Here is a 21134-nt window from a genome sequence, read left to right as displayed (position 1 = left end):
GTTTTTCATGGCACAATGGTTTCCACACCCTATTGTGAACCTGGAGTTTGACCAGAGGCAGAAGGAGATGTCTGGGCCTCGGGTGACCGGTGGCCACGTGGACGCATGACCCTAAGGACAGGAGCATTATTTAGCGCCATTAAGATGGCACCAACATTGCACCTTCACAGTAGCTGCAAAATTGGAAAAATGAAAAACCGGTTCCCAAAAGTCACGCTCATCCATTTCAGAGGCACTAAATAACACCATAAGCTTCAAAACTTGGCCCAGAGAAAGATGCGGGTGATGGAGTGGGGCAGAGAAGCAACAGTGCAGCTCCCAACCCCATCCACCAGCTTTTCAGAGCCCCACTTGCAAGGCGAGAGCTCCTGAGAGTTCTCATTTGTATTCCAAATCTGGGCAGGGACAAGCTGAGCTGAGATGCTGATGTTTTTCTTGTTCTGCTTGGAATAGTGGAGATAATTCCATGATTTCTCTACATTTCTGGGGAGAGATGAGTGAAAAGGCCATCTGCATGGAGGTGGGGACCTGGGTGACAGGGAGAAATTATGCAAAGCCTGAGAGTGTCCCCGATGGAAATGAGATGTGGCTGCAGAGAGGATTTTGGAATGAGAAATGTAACAGGATCTGAAAGGAAAGGGCAGAATACGAGCATCCCAGGATCTCAAAGCCCGTCCATCTCTTCAGCTAGACTCCCCTCTCCATCCAGTCTTGGTACTCAGAGGACTAAAGAGCAAATACGAGGCCATCGTCTCACACTGGGGTTCAAAGGAGAAATCTAATTTATCTTCGGTTGGGAAGCCATGATTTCATCTACACCCTATGAAGGCAAATAGAACACTTGGGGAAGAGCTTTGCAAGCGTGAGCATGAATGAAAAGGGAAGAAGTCGTGAGGGCACAGGGGTGAGAGAGTGAAAAAGTCATCCATAGAAGAAAACAGAATTAAGGAACATAAAGAATGTTCTAACAATAGCTGGGGAGACTACAGACTTCCCGGAACAAATGAGGGCCAACTCACATCATCACAGAACTCAAAATAACTCGTTAACTATAACAAACAGAATAGGTGTGACTAAAAATAAAATTAATGGCATGGAAGTAAAGCTTGAGATACTGACAAAAAAAGACAGATCAAGTTATTTAGAGAGAAGCAGATTGTTATGGATGACAAGGATGATACAACATAAGGATAATTAGTATCCTTAAAATAGAGAACCCACAAATGAAGGGGAAGATGTATTCACGGCATCATCTAGGAATAATTTACCTAACTGAGGAAAAATTGTATCTACACATTGAAAGACTTCCCTGTGCTCCAGAGTAATTGGATGCAGAATCCTTGAGACCCAGGAACTTTAACGAAGCAATTTTAACGAAAGGATAAAGAAGTTACTGTTCAGTCATGCAGACAGAAAATGCAAATGAGCATCAAGGGAGGAACCTGAGCTGTCTTCAGACTTCTCCACGCACCGTTCAATGACAAACATCGTCAATCAATATTTACTCAGACCTGAGAGAGAGAAAGGCGGACCCAAGAATAATGCTTGAGATCTGCAAGTAAAAAGCAACTTGTGCACATTTTTGAACATGAAGGACCTCAGGAATCTGGCTCTCACCCCAAGGGTTTGAACACCTTTGGGAATGATTGTCACAGAGTGAATATAAAGTTAAAAGCTTGTTAACTTAATAGCAATCGTCGTCCTAAGAAAAAATCCAGGAGGGAGGAAAGAGAGGAGAAAGTCCCAAAGTTTTAAGGCCTTGATTTCTCTTGGTTAATTGACACCCTATAAAATTAAAACATAATCTAAAAACATAAAGGTACTTTACCTTTCTATGGTTTTCACACTTTTAAAAGAATCTTGGGGGAATCTATTAGGAAATAATTCTTGTGAAGAAACATTTATTTGGAGTTTAACCGTTTCTTCCGTTGCAATTCAGTTGTTACGTTTGTTAGAGTAAAACTTAAAAAAGTTTACCAAGTAAACTTTAATAAATTCTTAGAGAAGTGATTAAATAAAGCTTAATAAATAAAACTTAAAATTGAATAGAATTTGAGTATGTTTAAACGTAATGTTTTTAAATGAAAAGCAAGCCACTATTTACAAACAAATATAAATGATTGATGAAACACAATAGAGAAATAGAACTATCTATGATATTTATGATTTTTGAAACTTTTATTTTAATATTTTTTAAAGTTTTTAATGAAGTATCATTGTTTTACATAAAACAATAGGCTTTCTCTTCTCAGGTGCCATTTATGATTTAAAAACAATATTTACTTACTTAAATATCTACGTGTCTAGTTGGAATGATCATACCAAATATTAGTAATATTTTTTTTCTTACTGGTGAAATTTGAGATAAATTTTTGGAGGAAAGTTTTTTTTTTTTTAACTTTCATGTTTCAATTTTTCTGCATTGTCCGAATTCAACTTAGAGAACATTATTTTTTTAAAACAAATATACTATTTGTGCTCATTTCTTGCAGTGAGAGTATCCATAACATTTTCTTCCTTACAATTTTCTAAATCTTTAAATTCCCCTCAGATATTTACCCTACAGAAGAGAGTAGTTAGAATACCTTGGGTGTGGGTGGGAGACCCGCTTCTCTGAATTCCAGGCCAAGTCCCTAGTGAGTGACTACAAAACTGGGCTTGTTTGAAGAGAGCAAGGGCAGAGGTGTCTCTGGGGACTGAAAAGAGGAGGCAGCCGTTCAGGGGGTGGTTCCCAGTGTGAGCCCAGAGCGTGCCGGGGCCCACCCGGGCTGGAGAGAGACAGGCTTCCACCTGGGCACCTGCGAGAGGCGGGCGCACACCTGCGTGCCCACCTGCAGCTGCCTGGGAGGCAGACCCCAGGGGCAACCCTCACCCTGGCGGGCTCCAAAGTGCCCGTGGCCCCCCAGCCAGCATTCCCGGGCTCCAGACTCATCCATGTTTTTCTAAGTCGCGGTTTTCTGTCCCCGTCACGCAGCTCGGGGACATCAGCGTGACGGCCCTCACCTGGGGACCCTTTCTCACCTGCAGGGATGACTCGGGGCGGTGAGTGGGGCTCGCAGTGGTGGCTGCTTGGGGGACGGACTAGTTGGTGAGTGAAAGTGCTATTACCATCCAGCAGGGCAAAATCAGAAAATAGCAATTCTTGAAGATTTTCTGAAGCCCCTAAAGTTGGAGTCGAGGTGTTCGTAGCTGGGGAGGCATCTCTCCAGTCTGGGACGACTAGGGGGTCCCACAATAAGCAGGTGATGGAGAGCCAGGCCAGCCTCCAGCACTTTTCAGGCTACACAAGCATCCCAAGGTCGCCTCACTCACCGGGGACTTTCATTTCTATATTGGAAGAATTTTTAGCAGCTGACAAGTACATTGGAAGCCAGCAGGGAAATAGAATTGAACAATTGTTTTCATGACCACTTTTCAGAAACTGGGCCTGCCCCATAAATAACCAGCCTGTGGGTGAAGAGACCGAGGTGTCAGGAAGTGAAACCACTTGTCCACGATCCCCGGCAGGACTGAGGCGGACCTGGGCTTGCCTGGCCCCGCGTCTGGACACCATAGCTGTTTCCCCGGCGTTGTCCTCTGCCTGTCCTCTCTCCCTAACTATCACACGGCTCCTTGAGTCCAAATGCAGTGTCTTTGCCACGTCCTGTCTGATCCAATCCTTCTCTGGTAGGTGAGGTGGGGAGGGTGGTGAGGACGCACTGTGCTGTCCAGACATCGTTTTTCTCATTTATGGTAAAAGCCAGAGCCGTGATGAAGTTTCCATTTGTGGGCAGGCAGTTCAGTTTCTCGATTATTGAGGTTACATTTCTTACACCTGTTCTCCCCATATTTTTGGAGAAAAACAGACATTTATTACAAACCATCTCTAGAATGTGATAATCACAGCCAGTCTAAATGTCTGTTTTCCTTGAATTGCTTCCTGGAATGAGGTTTCCATCCTGCATCTATTTTGTAATCACGGAGGCTATTTCTGAAACCTGGGGAAGCTTTGCAACACTCCCCCCAAGCTGTGCAGTCACCCGGGACAGCCGTCCCCAGCACAGACAGGTGGGCAGGCTGCAGACCCCAGCACCTTAGCATCTGCTCACCAAGCTTCTCGAGCATGGCGCTCCCCTCTTGCCTTCTTTCTTTCTCTTCTGCCCTCCCTGAAGTCCCTCTCGCCTCCTCTCCTGCCTCTGCTGTTTCCTTCCCTAGTCACCCCTCCCTTTCATTCACATATTCTGGGGTCCTGTTCTGTACCAGCCCCGCACCACAGAGCAGTTGCTATAGCAATAAAATGAAAAGCAGGCAACTCCCGGAGAGCCGAAAGCCTCGGTCTCCCCGTCTCTGGGTCCACGCTTGGTTATTTTCTCTCATGATGGTTAATTAGCAAAACATATTTTGGCCAAATGAGAAGCCTCAGTTGCTCAGGGAGTGAGGCTACTAATCTGTAGTTGTGTTGGTGACCGTGGAACGGGGATCTGATACCCAGCTCTGAAGGGGCTGTGTCAGCGACTCGTGCCTGCCGGGGTTTGTGGTCTTTCCTAGAGGTCAGGGTCAGCCCCTGCTTGGTTTTTGTTTAATTAAAGTAAAATTTACACAGAGCGAAATGCCTGGAGGTTAAATGCAAAATCCAATGAGTTCTGAGTGGGATAATGACCGCCCCATTCAGAATATAGGCACTGCCTGATAGCAGCCCAGAACGTTCTCGAGTTCTCTGCTAGTCAGCCACGCCCAATCGCAGCCTCCTCTCTGCCTCCTGATAGTAGGTGAGAGTGGCCTGTTCTTAAGGCTCACAACGTGGATTCACACAGTTTGCACCATCTGGGGCTGATTTCTTTAGTTGTTGCGCGTATCTCTAATTTGTTCCTTTTTATTTCTGAGCAGTATATCATATTCAATATCATGATTTGTCTGTTCACCTGTGGATGAACATTTGAAGGTTTTCCAATTTGGGTTGCTATGAATAAAGCTATATGCACATTCTTATCAAGTCTTCTTCGGGTCTCTGGGATAAGGAGCCAAGAGCGGCAGGTATGGATCATCAGATAAAAATATATGTGGTCAATTGTATAAGGATATGTTCGTTTTCCAAAGTGATGATACCATCTTACATCCCCGGGAGCGATAATGAGACCCCGGTTCTTCCTCAGCTTCGTCTGCTCTTGATGTTGTCAGCTTCTTAGTTTTGGCCATTCTAGTGAGTAATATATACAGTGCAGGTCAGCCGGGGGCTTATCCCCCGGTGACTAATGCAATCAAACACTGTCCACGCATGTACTCGTCATGTGTGGATTTTGATGTGTATCAAAATCCATTTTCCTTTTGAGTTGTTTAGCTTCTTGATTTGTCTCTGTTCTCTCAGTGCGCTGACCCAGGCCATGTCAGATACGTAGAGGAGATGTTTCCCCCAGCACTACAGCTTGCGGTTATATTTTCTTGATTGTATATTTCAAGGAACAAGAACTTCTTAACCTTGGAACTCAGTGTTCTGATAGCTGAGAATCTATACATTCATGGTGTGTGATGCCACATCTGCCTGGTGCACTCATTTATATTTGTTTTCTTTTTTTTCCCAAAGAATCCTCCCTAGAAAATATGTTGTTCCCACAAGAGCATGAAACTGTTCTCTATTTTGAAGCTTTGTGATTTGGCTTTTTCATCTGAGTTTTCTTTCTGAGTGATGTGAGGTAGGGATCAGGGTATCTTTTCCTCCGTTTGTTCCAGGAGCACTTACTGCACAGACACTCATCTGTTGCAAAGACTTTCGTTCGCTGAGAAGACTGTTACTCCGCCTCTTCCTCCTGCCCCTGTGCAATGGCTGCGGTTGTGAGACCCCAATGGGGTGAGCAGGGGCTTGTGTCTGGATTCCCCGTATTGCTGCCCTAGGCTGTCTGTCCTCCAGTGCCACACCATCTCACAGGAGCTCACAGGTCAGGCAGACCTCTGACTTGGTTCTTTCTCACATGCAGCTTTGGGTATTCTGCATGCTGTCTACACACAGACCGCATATCAGCAAATTATCTGTTGCATTCTGATTAACCCGTATGCCCGGATCTGGTGAAGAAACACTCTGCTCCACGGACACCACACCTGTCCTTCCAGAACTTCCCAAGGACTGGCTCTGTGCTCCAGCCGGAGGGCAACGTCAGAGCAGCGTGAGTCCTTCTGGGAACGTGTGCGGACGACAGTCACAGCCGTGACCCGGGTCGACGGGACAGGCAGGTGGTCAGACTAGCAAGGAACCCGCCGTGAGTACAGAACGGGAATCTCACATCACAGGGACCGGTGAAGGTTGCCAGAGGGACGGCAGCTGGGGCTGAAAGAAGCAGTAGGCGCTGCTCAGGCCCAGGAAGGATTTGAAAGTGGAAGGACGTTCCAGGAGGAAAAAGAACATTTCCAGTGGCGGAGGCAGGAAGCAGCTGCTGTTCAGCCACCGCTGAGAAGCCAGGGAACGACACGCGGCTCTTTCTCTTTTGATCAGAGCCCTCGCGGCCACTGGGAAAGTCCAGAAAGGATGAAAGATGAAGAGCCAGGCGAGGGGGACAGTGATGCTGGCTGTTCTATTTCTCCGCTCGTGTGTATTGGCTGGGAGCCTGTCCGCGGAGTAACCTAGGAGTTCTCTATTTTCAGCTCGTCTCCCCCCTGTTCTCGCCCCACCACAGGGCGAAAGGCAGCTGCGGCAGACACCAGAAACCGGTCTCTCAATTCCCAGGCCAACATGCTTCCAAATTTTACTTTTTAGAACCATTTCTTCAACCAAACATCAATAGGAGCCAAACGCACAAAAGAAACAATCAGAGGTGTTGTCACTGGGAAGACAAGACGCCTGCGGCCGCCCCGCCCCTCACCCCCCAGCCCCCCTCACCCCTGCCCCAGCCCCCACCCAGCCCCCACGGCCGGCCTTCTCCTGCCCTTCACCCGGGACCACAGGAGGATGGGTCGCCCCTCAGGCAGGAGCTGGGGGCTTGGGATCCACGAAATCTGGGAGGGTCTAAGACAAGGAATACTTCCTTGTCCCCCAATGTAACGCTCCACCTTTGCAGCTCGGTCACCTTACCCCAACGTTATGTCCAGTGGTCTTCGAGATACGATTATGGCCAAGATTGGGAATCAACCTGCATGTCGCGTGAGTTACAGAAATCCTGGCGTTGATGAGAACATCACTTGTAACAATGAGGTTGCACGGAAAGCGCTAGGTGTATACCCGAGCAGAGTCATTCCATCACGGCCACAGGAGAGGCGCACGGGATAAGAACATCACCTTCAAATATTTAAAAAGCAGCAGAAAGGAACCGGCACTGTGCAGCGGGTAAGGCGTGTGCTGCCGGGAATCGGAGGATCCAGAAATGCCCCATTTCTTCATTTTCCAGTGCCCAGGTGCAGTCTACTCTGGCCCCGGGGCCCTGGCTGGCGTGAGTCCAGCTTTGTCGGGCTTCCAGGCCAAGGACGTGCCTGGCCCCGGCGTGGAGGTCAGACCAGGTCCTCAGCTTGGAGCCAAGTTCTGCTAAGAACCCCACTCCAGAGTCAAGCCTAGACCAGCCCCCCTGCAAAGGGGCCCCCCAAACTCTGCATGTCTCTCAGCTCCCCAATTTGCAGGTAATAACACTTTCACTCACCCTGACTCATCCGTCCCCCAGGTGGCCGACACGGGCCCCACTCTCCACCCTGTGTGGTCCCTGCAGGTGAGAAAGGACAGGGGGCGCCCGCTCTGGCTGCCCCCAGGTGAGGGCTGTCATGCTGACGTCCCTGGGCTGAGTCACGCCCCGGGGACAGGAAACAGCGACTTAGACTCACGCGGGTGAGTCAGGGGCCTGGCAACGCTGGCTGGGGGGCCGCGGGTCTGGTGGAGTGCCTGGGGTCTGCCTCCCAGGCGCGGCGGTGGGCACCAGGTGTGCGCCCACCTCTCTCGCAGGTGCCCAGGTGGAAGCTGTGTCTCCCCCGCCCCGGGTGGCCCCTGGTATGCTCTGGGCTTATGCTGGGGGCCGGCGATGGGGCTCCCCAACACCAGCTCCTTGCTAGCTCTGCCGGGCAAGGCTGAAAACCCCCGACCGGAGGGCGCAGATGAGATTACGCGTCGGGCTTTCTGGCTATTCGGAGCTTTTCCCCAAAGACCTGTAGGCGGAAATCAGAAAAGCTGCTCAGTGGAGAAATGGGTGGGACGGTGGGCAGCCAGCTCCCGACTCCTCCAGGACGGTCCCCTGGGGGAAGGGGCTTTGGGTGTTTAGCAGCCAGAGGGGTGACTTGATGGCGCTTTTAAACATTTTGTTTCAGTTTTTGAAAACGTCCCTCTAGGGAGCCAGCCTTGCGGGGTGCCCGAGGCTGCTGCGTCCCGAGGTCCCTGTGGTCCTTGTGCTGGGCCTCCGAACCCCCAGACCACCCTCTGTCACGGTTTAAGATATTTTTATAACCCTAAAGGGTACATGGACCATCGATTGGCTAGAACAAAGTTCAGCGTTGAATTTGTTCCCAAAAGGCACCGTCAGAGCAGGGGATTAATGGGGATTAATGGTGGCACCGCGGTTCGATTCTAGTCAAAGACCAGCGATAAAAAGAAGGTGTGAGCACCTCAGGGGTGCAGGAAAGCCCAGGCTGGAACCGGGATAAAGACTGGAATTTAAAAGTATGTGGCTGTGTTGGCATTTTCCCCCTCACTGGCCCCTCCAACATTTCTCCATAATGTTGCTGCGTTTGGCTAACAACTGAGTATATAAGCCCCGACTGCATTTTCCTACAGCTGTCTTCACGGCGGCCCTGGGGTCCCCATGGGGCTCCCCCACGCCCCCGGGCAGCCATGGGTGCTTTCTTAATGCCCCAAGGGCACGGCCATTGCCGGAGGTCCGGGGCAGGCTGGAAGGTCCTCCTGGTACATTTCCAGCCACCTTCCCGGCGGAGACTGTCTCCTCCTGTCCCAGGTGGGGGAGAGCAGGGATCGAGAGGTGCAACTTAAAGAAGCAGTTAACTTTGGCCAAGGGTCTTCCTTGCTCTGGTTTCTTCTTTTTAGAAATGTCTCTCCTAAGTCAGTCTGCAGGATAACTTGGTAAGATGCCCCCGTCGGCAGCTGGAAGAGGCTAAATAAAAGTTGGCTTATGTAAGGTTCTAACTCCGCTGGCCTGATCCAGACACTGACTGCAGGAGGCTCTGCGTGTCTCCTGGGAACACCCCGGCGCCCTCGCTGTCCAGGTTGTCAGAAACTCGCCAGAGTTTCACATCAGACTGAAGCAACAAAGACTCAAAATGTGAGCCCAACAAGATACTGAATTCATAAGGAGGAGACAGGAGAACGGAGGGCCCTGTTTGGAAGAACAGAAGGCTATTTTGCCGCCGCTGGGAATAACAGATATGGTTTGAGCACAAGGTCCACTTACAGGTGCAGAAGTAGGGCCGGCGGGTCCAGCAGGTCACCCTGGCCCCCAGCAAGTCGGCGCAGAATGGGGGCGAGTCCTGACACCCCCCCCCCCGATACACACACACGGGCCGGGGAAACTGAGTCACAGAGGAGTTAGTGCCGTGGGCCCCCAGGAGACATTGGCAATGTCTGAAGCCCTCCTTGGTGGTCAGATCTGGGGGACGATGCTAATGGCCAGGCACGGTGCTCACGTCCTCGCACCGCCCAGAGAACTGCGCATGCCACCGGCAGTGGACAACAGCCACGCCTGCCCGTGCCTGCTCTCAGACCCTGGGTGGACGTCATCCTGCTGCAGGAGGTCTGCGCGAGCTGAGCTCTCCCCTGTGCTCGCACACCATGCGCCCCTCCTCCCCGCACCTCCTCCTCAGTCTCTGTGCCGGACTGTCTCCCGGGACCCGGGGGAGCAGCAGGCCCCAGGACCCGGTCACCTGTGCCTGCCCTTCGCGCTCTCCAGCACCCAGCCAGGGCCAGCGTCTCAGCCCACTCCCTCCTGCAGCCCTTGGCCCAGGAAGTTCTGCTCCGGGCATGGCTGGAAGCCGATGCGCTCCCCTCCCGGAACCGCGTGCCCTGGGCCTGAGCCAGCACTTGCGGGAGGTTCTGGGGACCCCCAGGCTGGGTGTGGTCGAGAGGACGCCCCAAGCGCCTGGCCCGGGCCAGTCCTCCCAGCAGACTGCAGCGTCCCAAGGACCCATCCTCGGGTTCAGGGCCCTGGACACACCCCCTCGTGTTTAAGGCAAACCTCCAAGCACTTTGAGGACTTGTTGTTTTCCTTGCTTCTCCCTCTCAGCCTTGGCTCACAGGCACTCTGCAATTTCATGATAAATCTCCAGGGCTGTGAGGAGAAGAACTGCCTGAACAACCAGAAAACAGTTGATTTTTTAAAATGTCATCTTTTTTTATTGATTTTTGGAGGCTCAATATTTTAGCCTCTAAACCCATGATCACGGAATAGATTTGGGGGAGATTCACAGAGCTCTCCTCGGCTTACGGGGATGGCGGGCGGGGGAGGGCGTGCCAGCTCCCGTGCAGACTGTGTGTCTGCCCACAGAGGGGGGCAATGAGCCCGGGGCGGGGACAGAAGCCCCCGTAACTCAAGGCCCCCCCTCCCCAAAAAAAGGCAAACCCCAAACAAACCATCCCCCACATAGATTCTCTCTGGCTCTAAACCTTGTGTTGGGTTAGAATTTCAAAATTAGAACTTCACAGGCTTTTTATGATTAGTAAAATTTCCAGGCAATTTGCATTAGGATTATGTGCTTAATTCAAGACTTAGCAGTTTCCCCTTGGCCAGCGGCCAGGCCAGAACGCGCCGGGTTTGCTGTCTCATGCTCGCCTCCCCCCAGCTCGGCTCATGCCAGGCGCTGATTTCTGGATGAGTAAAAAGACACACGAAGTGTGAGCAGGCTCGGCTGATGAGCAAACTATTTTAGATGCTTAAGGAGGAATTGATTTTAGCTGTTGCTTCCCTTTTCCCTGCAAACCTGTCACAGGGGAAGAAAAGGAAGCAGCTCGCGCGTGAAGCAGGGGAAGCTGCAATTGCCAGCAGGCCGGGGGGTGTGGGCGACAGCGCTGAGAAAAAGAAATTTCCCCCTGCTTTAGCATCCATTGTCTTTTCACGACGCACCGTAAACTCCGGCAGACGATAAACTACGTTCAGATGCCAGTTTTTAATCTTCTCTATGCAGCTTCCACTACCTCCCAAATTTGCACGTAGCTTAGCTATTAATTACGTTTTTCAAAAGCCCTTCTTCTCAAGAGCCAGCCAGAAATTACCTTTCAGGCCCTTCCTGGTTGAGCCTCTTTGCATGAACGATATTGAGTTTATTTAACTCAGACCAAGCTCAGAGACAAACGTTTTCCAAAGAATTTTTAGAAAACGTAAGGAAATTGGTCCTAGAAGGACCGATTTCTTCGCTCAGCCTCCCCGTGAAGCAGCACCCAAGCTAGTGTTTCTCGGGAATATTCTGCTCGCCGGCCGGCTTCGGGGTACTTCCCTGCCCCCGGGCCAGCTCTCTGAGCGGTGCGTAGGGGGCCACGGCAGCCCCTTCTTGGCGTGGGGTTTGATTTTGCTCCTTCTGTCACAGACGTGCTGGGTCCGTCCTGCCTCTTCCCTGCGGGTCCCCCCTAGAAGATGCCTTACACTCGGGCAGGTCTCGGGCCTCAGGCCTGCTCTGGGCCGACCTGTTCGTCTGGACACTGACCCGCAAGGGGATGGTGACTCAGGGGGCGTCACGGGAAACTATTTTAACCCTGTTCTTGCTCTTCTCTCTGCGGCACGCTGGCCGGCTGAAAGGTCTTGTTCCTGGAGGTCTCACGCACTCGAGTGTGTTTGTCTTGATGGGGGGATGGCAGAACCCATGTAGCGCAGGCAGGCTTGGGGGTGCTGGGTGCCCCCTCCCTGCCCTGCGACGGGGTGACAAAGCTACCTGGCTGTCATCTGTGTTCCTGGGTGACTGATGGGCCACCGTCACGCCCTCGGGGAGAGACTAAGAGCTAGTGGTCCGCGGCATCACCTCATTCATCAGCATTTGTCGGAAGCCGGCGAAACATACGCTCCTGAGGGGGGAGCTTTGTTTTACAGCACCTGACAAGTTCAGGGGATTCTTACAAATAAAATGAGCATAAGCCGCCGTGTCGCGCGCTTAGTGAGCGGGCAGCGGCCTGAGAGTGCGTGGCTGGCGGAGCCTTCGGCAGGGACACTTACCATGGCTGACCCCACGCGGCTGACCTTGACGGCGTTGCCCCGGCCAGAAAGGTCCATGTTTGCTCTGTCCATCAAGTACAGACACGCATCCAGGATGCCGTCCTCGAACTGTCGGGAGAAACATCGAGAAACCACTTAATGTGCGTCCTGCGAGCACCGTAACCTCTGCCGGAAAGAAAATGAAGCCACAGAGCTTAGAAGGTGGACGCCTGGACGGCCACCCTCGCGACTGTAGCCGGAGCCGCGGAAGTGGCAGGAAGCAGACGTGGTCTGTTATTGTCCAGCAAGATGAGGAAGACCACAGAAGCAAGCCAGTGGCCAGGGAGCCGTGCACTTGGGGCCAGGAGCCACTCGAAGCCCTCAGAACGCTGTGCTCATGGGTTCAGACCCTGCCAACACCAACTCAGGGCCCGCGGCCAGTGATCTCCCAGGGCCCACGGGAGCCCCAAGGCAGACCCACGTCGGAGACCCCAGCATGGCCGCTGTCGGGGAGCTCACGGGGCCCGTTCCTAAGGCTCCCCCTGCCCCGAGACCAGCTGGACTCCAGGGTCAGAGAGGCAGAAAGACCTAGAAAAGGAGATTACATAACAAGGAACACACTGGCCGGCAGCTCAATTTCCCCAGAAGGACTCAACAGCAGAATGTTCTAAAAAAAGAACAAAGCAAGATAGTAATAAAGTGGAAACGGGAGGATTCACCTCTGCGGCGTCTCCCGCCCCGGAGAGTCCGGCACCACACGCTGGCCCTGCTCGCGTGCGCCTGGGACAAGGCTGCTCGCAGGCACGGACAGCTCTGGGCTCTTTGTTAAGTCCACTGAGTCCCCAGAACACCCTCCTATGGGCCCGGGGCTGTGGGTGGATGCTGTGGGGCTGGGGGTGGACACCTTGGCCAAGGTGCCGGCTCTTGGGAACACAAAGACCTGGGGTCCGGCTTGCTGGCCGCCCCCTCCGCTGTGTGCGGCGTGACAGAGCTCAGGAGGTGGAGGACGAGGGGCTTTTCTCTCGGCCAGTTCCGGGCGCGGCTGGCCGTCGGGGTGAAGGCGGAAAGGGAGGGGTGGGACTCAAGGGGCCCCGCCGAGGCTGCTGGCCTGGGAGCACCCTGGGGGCCTTTCCAAGTCCTCCCTGCTGCCCTCACGTGCCCTTGTCATGTCCTCCCTGTGGCCCCTTGGGAAGACTCCGAGTCACACCCAGAGGTTAGGAATTGGGGACCGCGGCCAAGGCCATCGGCAAAGGCCGTGCGTGACACTTGGAAACAGCTGTCGCCAGGCGGTCGGGACCAGGCCCGGGGGGCGCGAGGGGACAGATGCGCGGGGAGCTCGGGCGAGTGCCTGTCAGGGCTGGGGCGACGAACCAGCAGGGACGGCCAGGGCCAGGCTGGGGCAGGGCTGGGGACTCCGGGAGAGCCCGGTGGAGGCAGGACGGTGGCTGAAGCTGAGTCGGTGTCGTCCCAGCTGGGGAGACTGGATTCTGTGGAAACTGTCCCTGAGCGCCCCCCACCAGGACACCCCACGGACCCGCCCTCCCCAGTGCCCTTTGCACCCTACCAAGCTCCTGTCCTGAGAAGACCCAGGAAACTCCAGCCCCCGCCAGCTTGACCAGCTCGTCTCGGCCCAGGGCGTCCACTGTCCTGCGGGCCTCGTCTCCCTCACGCCAGGTCATCTGAGGGCCCCGGCCCGGCCACCTCACCCCTGCATGGCTTCAGCTGACAAGGGACGTGATGACCTGCTGCCCTGGCTCCCCACCTCGCTGTCTGAGACCCATGGTGGACACGGGGAGCCCCGGGACACTGACCATCCCTGGGGTCCGCGTCTGGGACAGACACGCGCGGGAAGCTCACCTGACCGTAGCTCCAGCTCCTGGCCTTGATGTCACTGGCGTCGCCATAGAAGATGACGCCGATGTCATTGAGCACGTACTCCTCCCGCTCCGCGTTGTTGTCCAGGTACACGGCGTCCTCTGGGGGAGACAGGGGCGTCACCGGCCGCCCTGCTCAGGTCTCGCGGCGTGTTTGTCCCTACACTTCAGTTTAAGCCACTAAATGGGGAGAAATGTTTGTGTCGCAGAAGCGAGTTCGGTCCCCGTGTGAGGAGCAGAGGGAGGACCGGTCAGTGGCTAGTGGGAGGACTGGTCCAGTCAGTGGCCAGTGGGCGTGGATGATGCTCGTGTGCTGGGGGCTGGCGAGTTCTTGCTCTTTGTGCCCCGAGCAGCACAATGACATGACACATCTCAGAGTTGGGGTCCGGCCTGTCAGGGCTTCAGGACCAGGCTGTGGTGGGGCACAGGCCGCTAGTGCCACCAAGAAAAAATTTCCACCCCAGTAGCGTCCACAGCAAACTGGCCGAGTAGAAAGAGGTTTGGGAATGAGTCCCGGGACCTTGCCAGCCCCTGGGAACCCTGGCCTCGCGGCCTGAGGCTGTTCTCTGGGATTCTGCCCCCTGCTCGCCACCTGTCACCTGCCGCTACCCGTCACTTGCTGACTCCACGCAGCCAGACACACAGCGTCGCAGCACACACACCCTTGTATGTGGACGCACTAATGCCCAGTAACACACACGAACACGCGCAGTTTCACAATCTCGACAACAAACACTCCTGTCACCCCAGGTTTCCTTGTGCCCTTTTGTAACCCCCTCTCCATTCCCTGACCCCCCAGTTGGGGAACTGTTCATCTGCTCTGTCACGTAAATTAATTTACATTTTCTATAAAATACTGCAGTATGTGCTTTTTTTTGGAGGGGGGGTGTATCTAGTTTCCTTCACTCAGGCTAATCGTTTTGAGATTCATCCGAGTATGTGTATCAATAGCTCATTCCTCCCTAAAGCTGCTTCATCTTTCCAGAAAGAGCTGGAGCTCCAGATGCAGGTGCCAAGCCTCCTCGCAGCCCCAGCAGGTGGGAGCATTGAAGCTCCAAACCGCTGGTCCTGCTGGCACCGGGCCCAATGCCAAGGTCTCACCTACATCTCCATCTGGACCCCCAGGCCCCAAATAAAAGGACAGCTTGGCTTCAGGGGGGCCAAGCAGAGGTAACACATTAAGGGGTGACAGCTGAGGCTGAGGTCCATATTGCTCAGTAAGAACATGGAAAATAATACCTTGATTTTAAAATTAAACAATGCAGGAGTATTTGCATGCACACATGCCTCGGGGATGCTGCGACCCCCCGGAAAGGTCGGGGTGGGGGTTGCTTGTTTTCTTGCTTTATGATGGCGTCTAACTGCGGGAGTGAGATTGTGATGATGTCCTGGCCCATGGGGTCAAGACCACCTGCCCCAGACAGGTCACTTAGGGACGTTTTACAACTTGCTTTCCTTGTAATGCGAGCTGTTTTGTGGACTTGCGTGTGTACCTTAAAAGATGTGAGGCATTAGATTGTGTTCTAACGCTTTTATATTTCAAAACATTTAATTTAAAGATAGATGAATAGGTCAAAATAGCCTAGAAATAGATGTCACTGAAATGCACATACATCTGAGAAATTACTTTACGGTAAAGAAAATGCCATAAATCAGTGGGACGGCTGAGTGTTCATTACATCCGGCTGAGAAAATTGGCTGTTTGGGAAAAGTAAATTTGCCATACAACCGAATAAACTGAAAGTTAATTTTGTTAATTCTAAATCTGAATTTAAAAAAGGAAAGCCTATAAAATCTAGAATAAAATAAAGGTGAATATTTGTTTGGTGTCTAGATGAGAAAGTTTTATCTGAACAAAAATAATAGAAAATTTTAAAAGGAAATGACCAAGGCATTTTATTTCATATAATATAAAACTGGATCAGATGTAATAAAATTTAAAGATTATAGAGAAAACCAGAGAAATATTTGCAACAATGGCAAATGTTAGTAAATTTTCCTTACTTGTCAAGAACTCTAATATATTGATAAGGAGACCGTAAATTATCTCAAATAAAACTCAGCAGGGCCTCCCTGGTGGCACAAGGGGTTAAGCACCGCACTATGAAGCAATTCACAGCTTCTGCAGCATGAGTTCGATCCCCGGCCAGGGAGCTACCCACAGGGCACAGCAGACCTCTCCTGACTCGCCTGCTACTCCCCTCAGCAGTAGATTTCAGTGGATCTGCCTGCTCTGCTCCCCACTCTGTCTCTGGTGGATCCTCTCACTCCCTGCATCTCTGGCCTGTGCCCCAGCTCTTGTATGCATAAGTAAATAAATCTTAAAAAAAAAAAACTCAGCAAAGGGAAAATTAGTCACAGAAGAAATATGATCAGAAAGTAAATACGTGAAAACAATTTAAGTAGTCACCCAGGAAATCAAAGGGTTAAAAGGAATATGGATATGAAATTTATTTACGTACTTAAACTTATAATATTCAACACCAGCTAATGTGTGAGGAATAGAATAATTGCAAGAATGTATTTATTTGTTTGTTTAAGATTTATTTATTTTTGCCTAGGAGAACTGGGGTTCAGGCCAGAGGTGCTGGGGTGAGAGGATTCCCCAGAGACATACTGGGGAGCAGAACAGGCGGATCCACTGAGATCCAGTGCTGAGGGGAGCAGCAGGGAGGCAGAAGAGGTCTGCTGCGCCTGTGGGTCAGCAACCTGGGGTGGGGGAGGAGCACTGAACTGAGGCCATGGTGGTGACAGCCCTGAGACTGACCCCTAGGCCACCAGGGAGGCCCCACAAGAATATTTTCAAAAGCCACCTGGCAATTGTACCATTAGCCTTGCTAATGTTCATGGTCTTTGACCCGAGTGCTGGATTTAGCGTGCCCATGGAAATAGTTGCAGCAATGTGTATGCACAGAATTTGTTCATTACAGTGTTTATATTAATGAAAACCTGGGAAAAGATAGGAACTGTCCTAAATAACTTATTCACCCACAAAGAATAGTATATAGTTATTCACATACATTTTGGGGGGAAGGATTTAATGATACTAGAACTGCAAAGCCAGCAAGTGAAAACTTAAATATGAAGCACAAAATGATATATAAAGTAAATATAATTAATAAGATATGTGTTTAAAAAATCTGGAGGTAATTTGGTGAAAATAGCTGATGGACTCATACACCTCTGTCATTGCAGATTCCTTGAAGTGACTACAAAATTCATAATATTCGGGGTAGGGAGCAAGAGAAAAGAAATGTATCAGCATCTCCAGGAAAATTAAGGACTGTTGCAATAAAAATATAAAAACAGGAAAGTATAGGAGATGTATAGAAGATATCTAGAAAGATCAACAAATATCTAAAAGGCATTTTACTATATTGCAGAAAAATAAAAGAAAGAACATAGTCAACGAAATGAGGGGAAAAAATTCCCAGAGCGAAAGAAAGACTCACACGGTCCAACTGAAATGTCGCTGGCTCACTGAGATAATGGATGGATGGGAATAAGACGTGCACCTCCTTGCAGACTGCTCCAGGGTCAAAACTTCAAAGGCCGAAATTTTAAAGTCGCGCCTGACTTTCAGAAGGGCGTGTTCAGAAGCCCCTTCTGCTGGCAGAGCAGAGGCTCGCACAGGGCACACCTCAAGACGCAGCTGCTCAATGGACTGAGGGTCCAGCCTTGGCTGGCTGCTGTGCTGACCCCCCTAAGCTCCCCCGGGGCAGGACATGGAGGACAAGTCCCTCTCCCGTCTCTCCTGGGACCCTGAGACACCGCACGAAGGACGGGCTTTGGAGACCGGTTCTGCGATGCCGCCAACAAGCAACGCACGAGAGGTCTCTCGGTCAGGTGCTTTACGAGAACCCGGGGCCGCGCCTACCTTCACACCAGGGGTTGAAGAGGATGTAGGTGTCCGTCTCGGGGTTCCGCGTGGTGCGGAGGATGCCGTAGGGGGTCCACACGGCCACGTACATGCGGAACTTGCCCACGATGCACTCCGGGGAAGGCTGGACGGCCAGGCGCACCGAGCGGTCGTCTCTCAGCACCACCTTGGCCCCCCACTGGCCCTTCCGCAGCTCGGGGACCACGTGCACCGGGATGTAGGTGCCCTTGGACTGCTGCGGGTAGCGGCCTGGGGAAGGAGCAGGAGACACGGCGTTGGGAAGGTTCCAGAAGCCACTCTGCTCCCCCTCCGCCACCTGGGAGCCGATGGGGAACTAACCTGTTCTAAGACTGGGGATCGTGAGGTGGGGCTTGGGGTTCTTTCTGCCACTAGCCAGCTGTGGGACGGGGTTGTTTGTTTATTTATTTCTCTATATTTTACTTCATTGTTCATTTTTGGGCAACGTTTGCTTTCTCCTCTGAGGAGTTAACCTCTTCGAGGCACGGGCCCGTCGTGTAAACTCAGAGCGGGAGGGCTGGGCCTTGGTCGGTCAGCACCCGCGTGGAGATGTCGAGACACTAGGCCGAGGCCCCAAAGCAAAGCAGACTGAAGAGGGCGTGGGAGGTTGTCACCCCCTGAAGGGCTGTCCTGCAAGAAGCTCGGGAGGTCACTTTAGCTGTGCTCAGGGACTGAGGCAAATGGTGCTTCCTCATCCCAAACGCCGTTTCGGGACCCGCCACGATGTGAGTGCTCCGGGGTCACGTCTAGCGGCTGTTTGCAGAGAACCACAGTCCTCAGCCCCAACCTGGTTATTCCGTCTCATCTGTGATCTCAGGCTGCTGTCTGGGCAGGAATCCCGGCTCCCAAAGAGACTGCCCCGTAATCTCTGGCAAATTATTTGACCTTTACACATCTCAGTTCCTCCCCTTTTATTTTATCATGAAACGGAGGTGATGCTCTTACCTCCGGGTGCAAGAGACCGATACACGCCAGCTGCTTTGCAGTTACTTTTCATGCACGACACGTTTTTAACTTATTTCAGTAGAAGGTTAAACACCAGAGCACCCTCGGGTTTATTACACTCTATACACGTGCACGTGTGTGAGCACGTGTGTGTGCGCACACTCTCTCAGCGTTCGTTTTTACTTCTCGTCATTGTGGCCATTTGCAACCAAATTCTTATTTCCTGGTGCGACCCTCAAAACTACATCTTCCCAGTGATTCCCAAAAAAAACGACAGCTTTTGCCGTCCGCAGCAGGCCCGCCTCCTGGAGCTCGTCCTCGCCTGAGCAACGGTTGAGTTTACAGGATCACAGAATAAACACATCTCCACCTGGGCCAGACCCCCCCAAAGTGACTCAGACACCGAATTCTTCTCGACTAGAAGAAGAATATAAATCAGACGAGTAAGTCTCCAAATTATTTTGTTTATAAGCAGAGAAGCACCAAGGGCAAACCGTATTCGCTCTCCAGCGTTTTATGTGGAGCAGCAGAGGCTGCTGCAGGAGAGCGGCGCTCCCGCGCTGGCCCTTGCGCGAGGTCTGCATGGATTCTCCACCAGGCATGCTGCCAAGGCCAGAGCAGTCTGGCTCCCTGCATCAGTCACTGCTGTGCAATTCTGCAAAGTGCTTAATCTTAATGAAAATAATAATTTACACAGAGTAAGTCAGGGAAAAAGATTAGAACCCCAGCCCCTTGCTGTGCATGGGGGAATCCACTAATCACCCCTCAGAATGAGTGTCCTTGTAAATCCAATAAAGCCTGAACAATGGTTTCCTGCCGAGGTGGGCCAGGGTCGAGGTGGCCGTGGGGATCCCTGGAGCTCAGCCTCCGATAAGCCCAGAGAAACCCTCCTGCAAGGCTCGTGGGTGACAAGGCTTCTCCACCTGCCTCGTTCTTGCGAGCGCCCCCTTTGTGCTGGCTCACGGCTGCCCTTCCCTCGTTGGGCACTGGGCACTCTGCAGAGGGGATGCCGGCCAGGCCATCTCGGCCACGCGGGCCCTAACTCCCCCATTGCAGCTGCCCGGGGCAGCCCTTCCTGCCAAACACCAGCTCGAGTTCAGAATACACAGGATCTTTATTTGTGCTTTATTTTCTCCCTTCACTGATTTGCCACGAGCTTCCACGGCTGCTGCGTCATTTGGGGAGTATAAGGTCACCCCGCATGTGAATACGCCGCCCCCTCCTCCCGCAAAGCTGCAGGTCACCCCCACCCCACCACTGCCTCTGTAACCGTGTTAATCCCAGAGCCCAGGAATCACTTGTTCCGCCACTTTGTTTTCTTTGGTTATTTATAACCAGCTTTACCCTCTGGTAACTGTCACTTTCTGGCTTATTTCACTTCACCAAACCACCTCAAGAGCCGTCCATTTTGTCCCAAAAGGCACTAGATCATTTTTTTATAGCCGAGTGGTATCCACGGAGCAGAGCCCACCACACCTGTCTCCGCTGGCCGCGGACGCCATCCACTACAGCTTCCATCTCCGGAAACAAAACCTCCAGCTCCGAGCACTTTCCTTCACAGGGCGTGTCCCACACGTACAGAGCCGTGCTTCGCGCTGGACCCGGACTTCCTAACTGCAGACTTTCTCTCATAGTGAATTTTTATAAGAGCATCATCCCCCAGGAGCTCAGGAATAGATCATGTCTCCATGCAGGAAGGGAAATTTCATGACGCTAATTCATTTTTCCATTTGATTCATTTGTTTTCCCCAAGACGCACCTTTCATGTTCAAAATAATCCATCTACTTCCAAACAGGCCTGGAAGTGCTTCCGTGACAGGGTGATACATGGGGTGCCCCGGGGGGCTGAGCCGAGCCTTTGAGGGGGAGGCGGCCTCGTCTGAATAAGCAGGCTTAGGATGGAGTGGGGATGGGTGGGGCCGGGGGCAAACAAGCCCCTGATTGAGTTCTAGACACACCAGGCCACCAACCACTACATCAAAACACAACACTGGGAAGGAAAACACCACACAGGGCCCAGGAAGCTTGGATGACAGCGACCGAGCAGACACCCAGGTGCTTGAAAGCAAGTCACTTCATTGAGGCCTCAGGACCTGCCCTCCCTGGCTCACCCTCTGCCTGTGTGTCTGTATTTCCCAGATGTACCCAAAAGGGACCAAGCTCCCCAGCGAGGCTGCGTCTGTGGCTCCAGCAAACCGGGGAAGGAAAGGGAATCTTCTTGAGGACAGGAACTGAGTTTTCACTCTCTGTGAACACCCAGCAGCTTGCAGGACACGTGGGGCACAGCAGGTGCTCAGTAAGTATTTGGTGACTGGAGTTAGAGTCTCTTGAAGGTGTCTGGTCTAC

The 21134-nt window shown here is 52.1% G+C and overlaps 1 protein-coding gene across 1 annotated transcript in view; it reads right to left on the bottom strand.

Moving 5' to 3' along the window:
* Positions 1-21134, bottom strand: part of F13A1 (coagulation factor XIII A chain) — a 63306-nt gene that overhangs the window by 24261 nt on the left and 17911 nt on the right. The window contains exons 4-6 of the mRNA XM_084228176.1: positions 17823-18074; positions 13929-14047; positions 12093-12200 (exon numbers count right to left, since the gene is read on the bottom strand). Of these exons, the coding sequence (XP_084084302.1) occupies positions 12093-12200; positions 13929-14047; positions 17823-18074 (479 nt within the window). The remainder of the gene's footprint in view (positions 1-12092; positions 12201-13928; positions 14048-17822; positions 18075-21134) is intronic.

Source organism: Talpa europaea (genome assembly GCF_964194135.1).
Source record: "Talpa europaea genome assembly, chromosome: 2".
Lineage (NCBI taxonomy): Eukaryota > Metazoa > Chordata > Mammalia > Eulipotyphla > Talpidae > Talpa > Talpa europaea.
The sequence above is the reverse complement of the archived record's forward strand: the minus strand, read 5'-3'. Positions and strand labels throughout refer to the sequence as shown.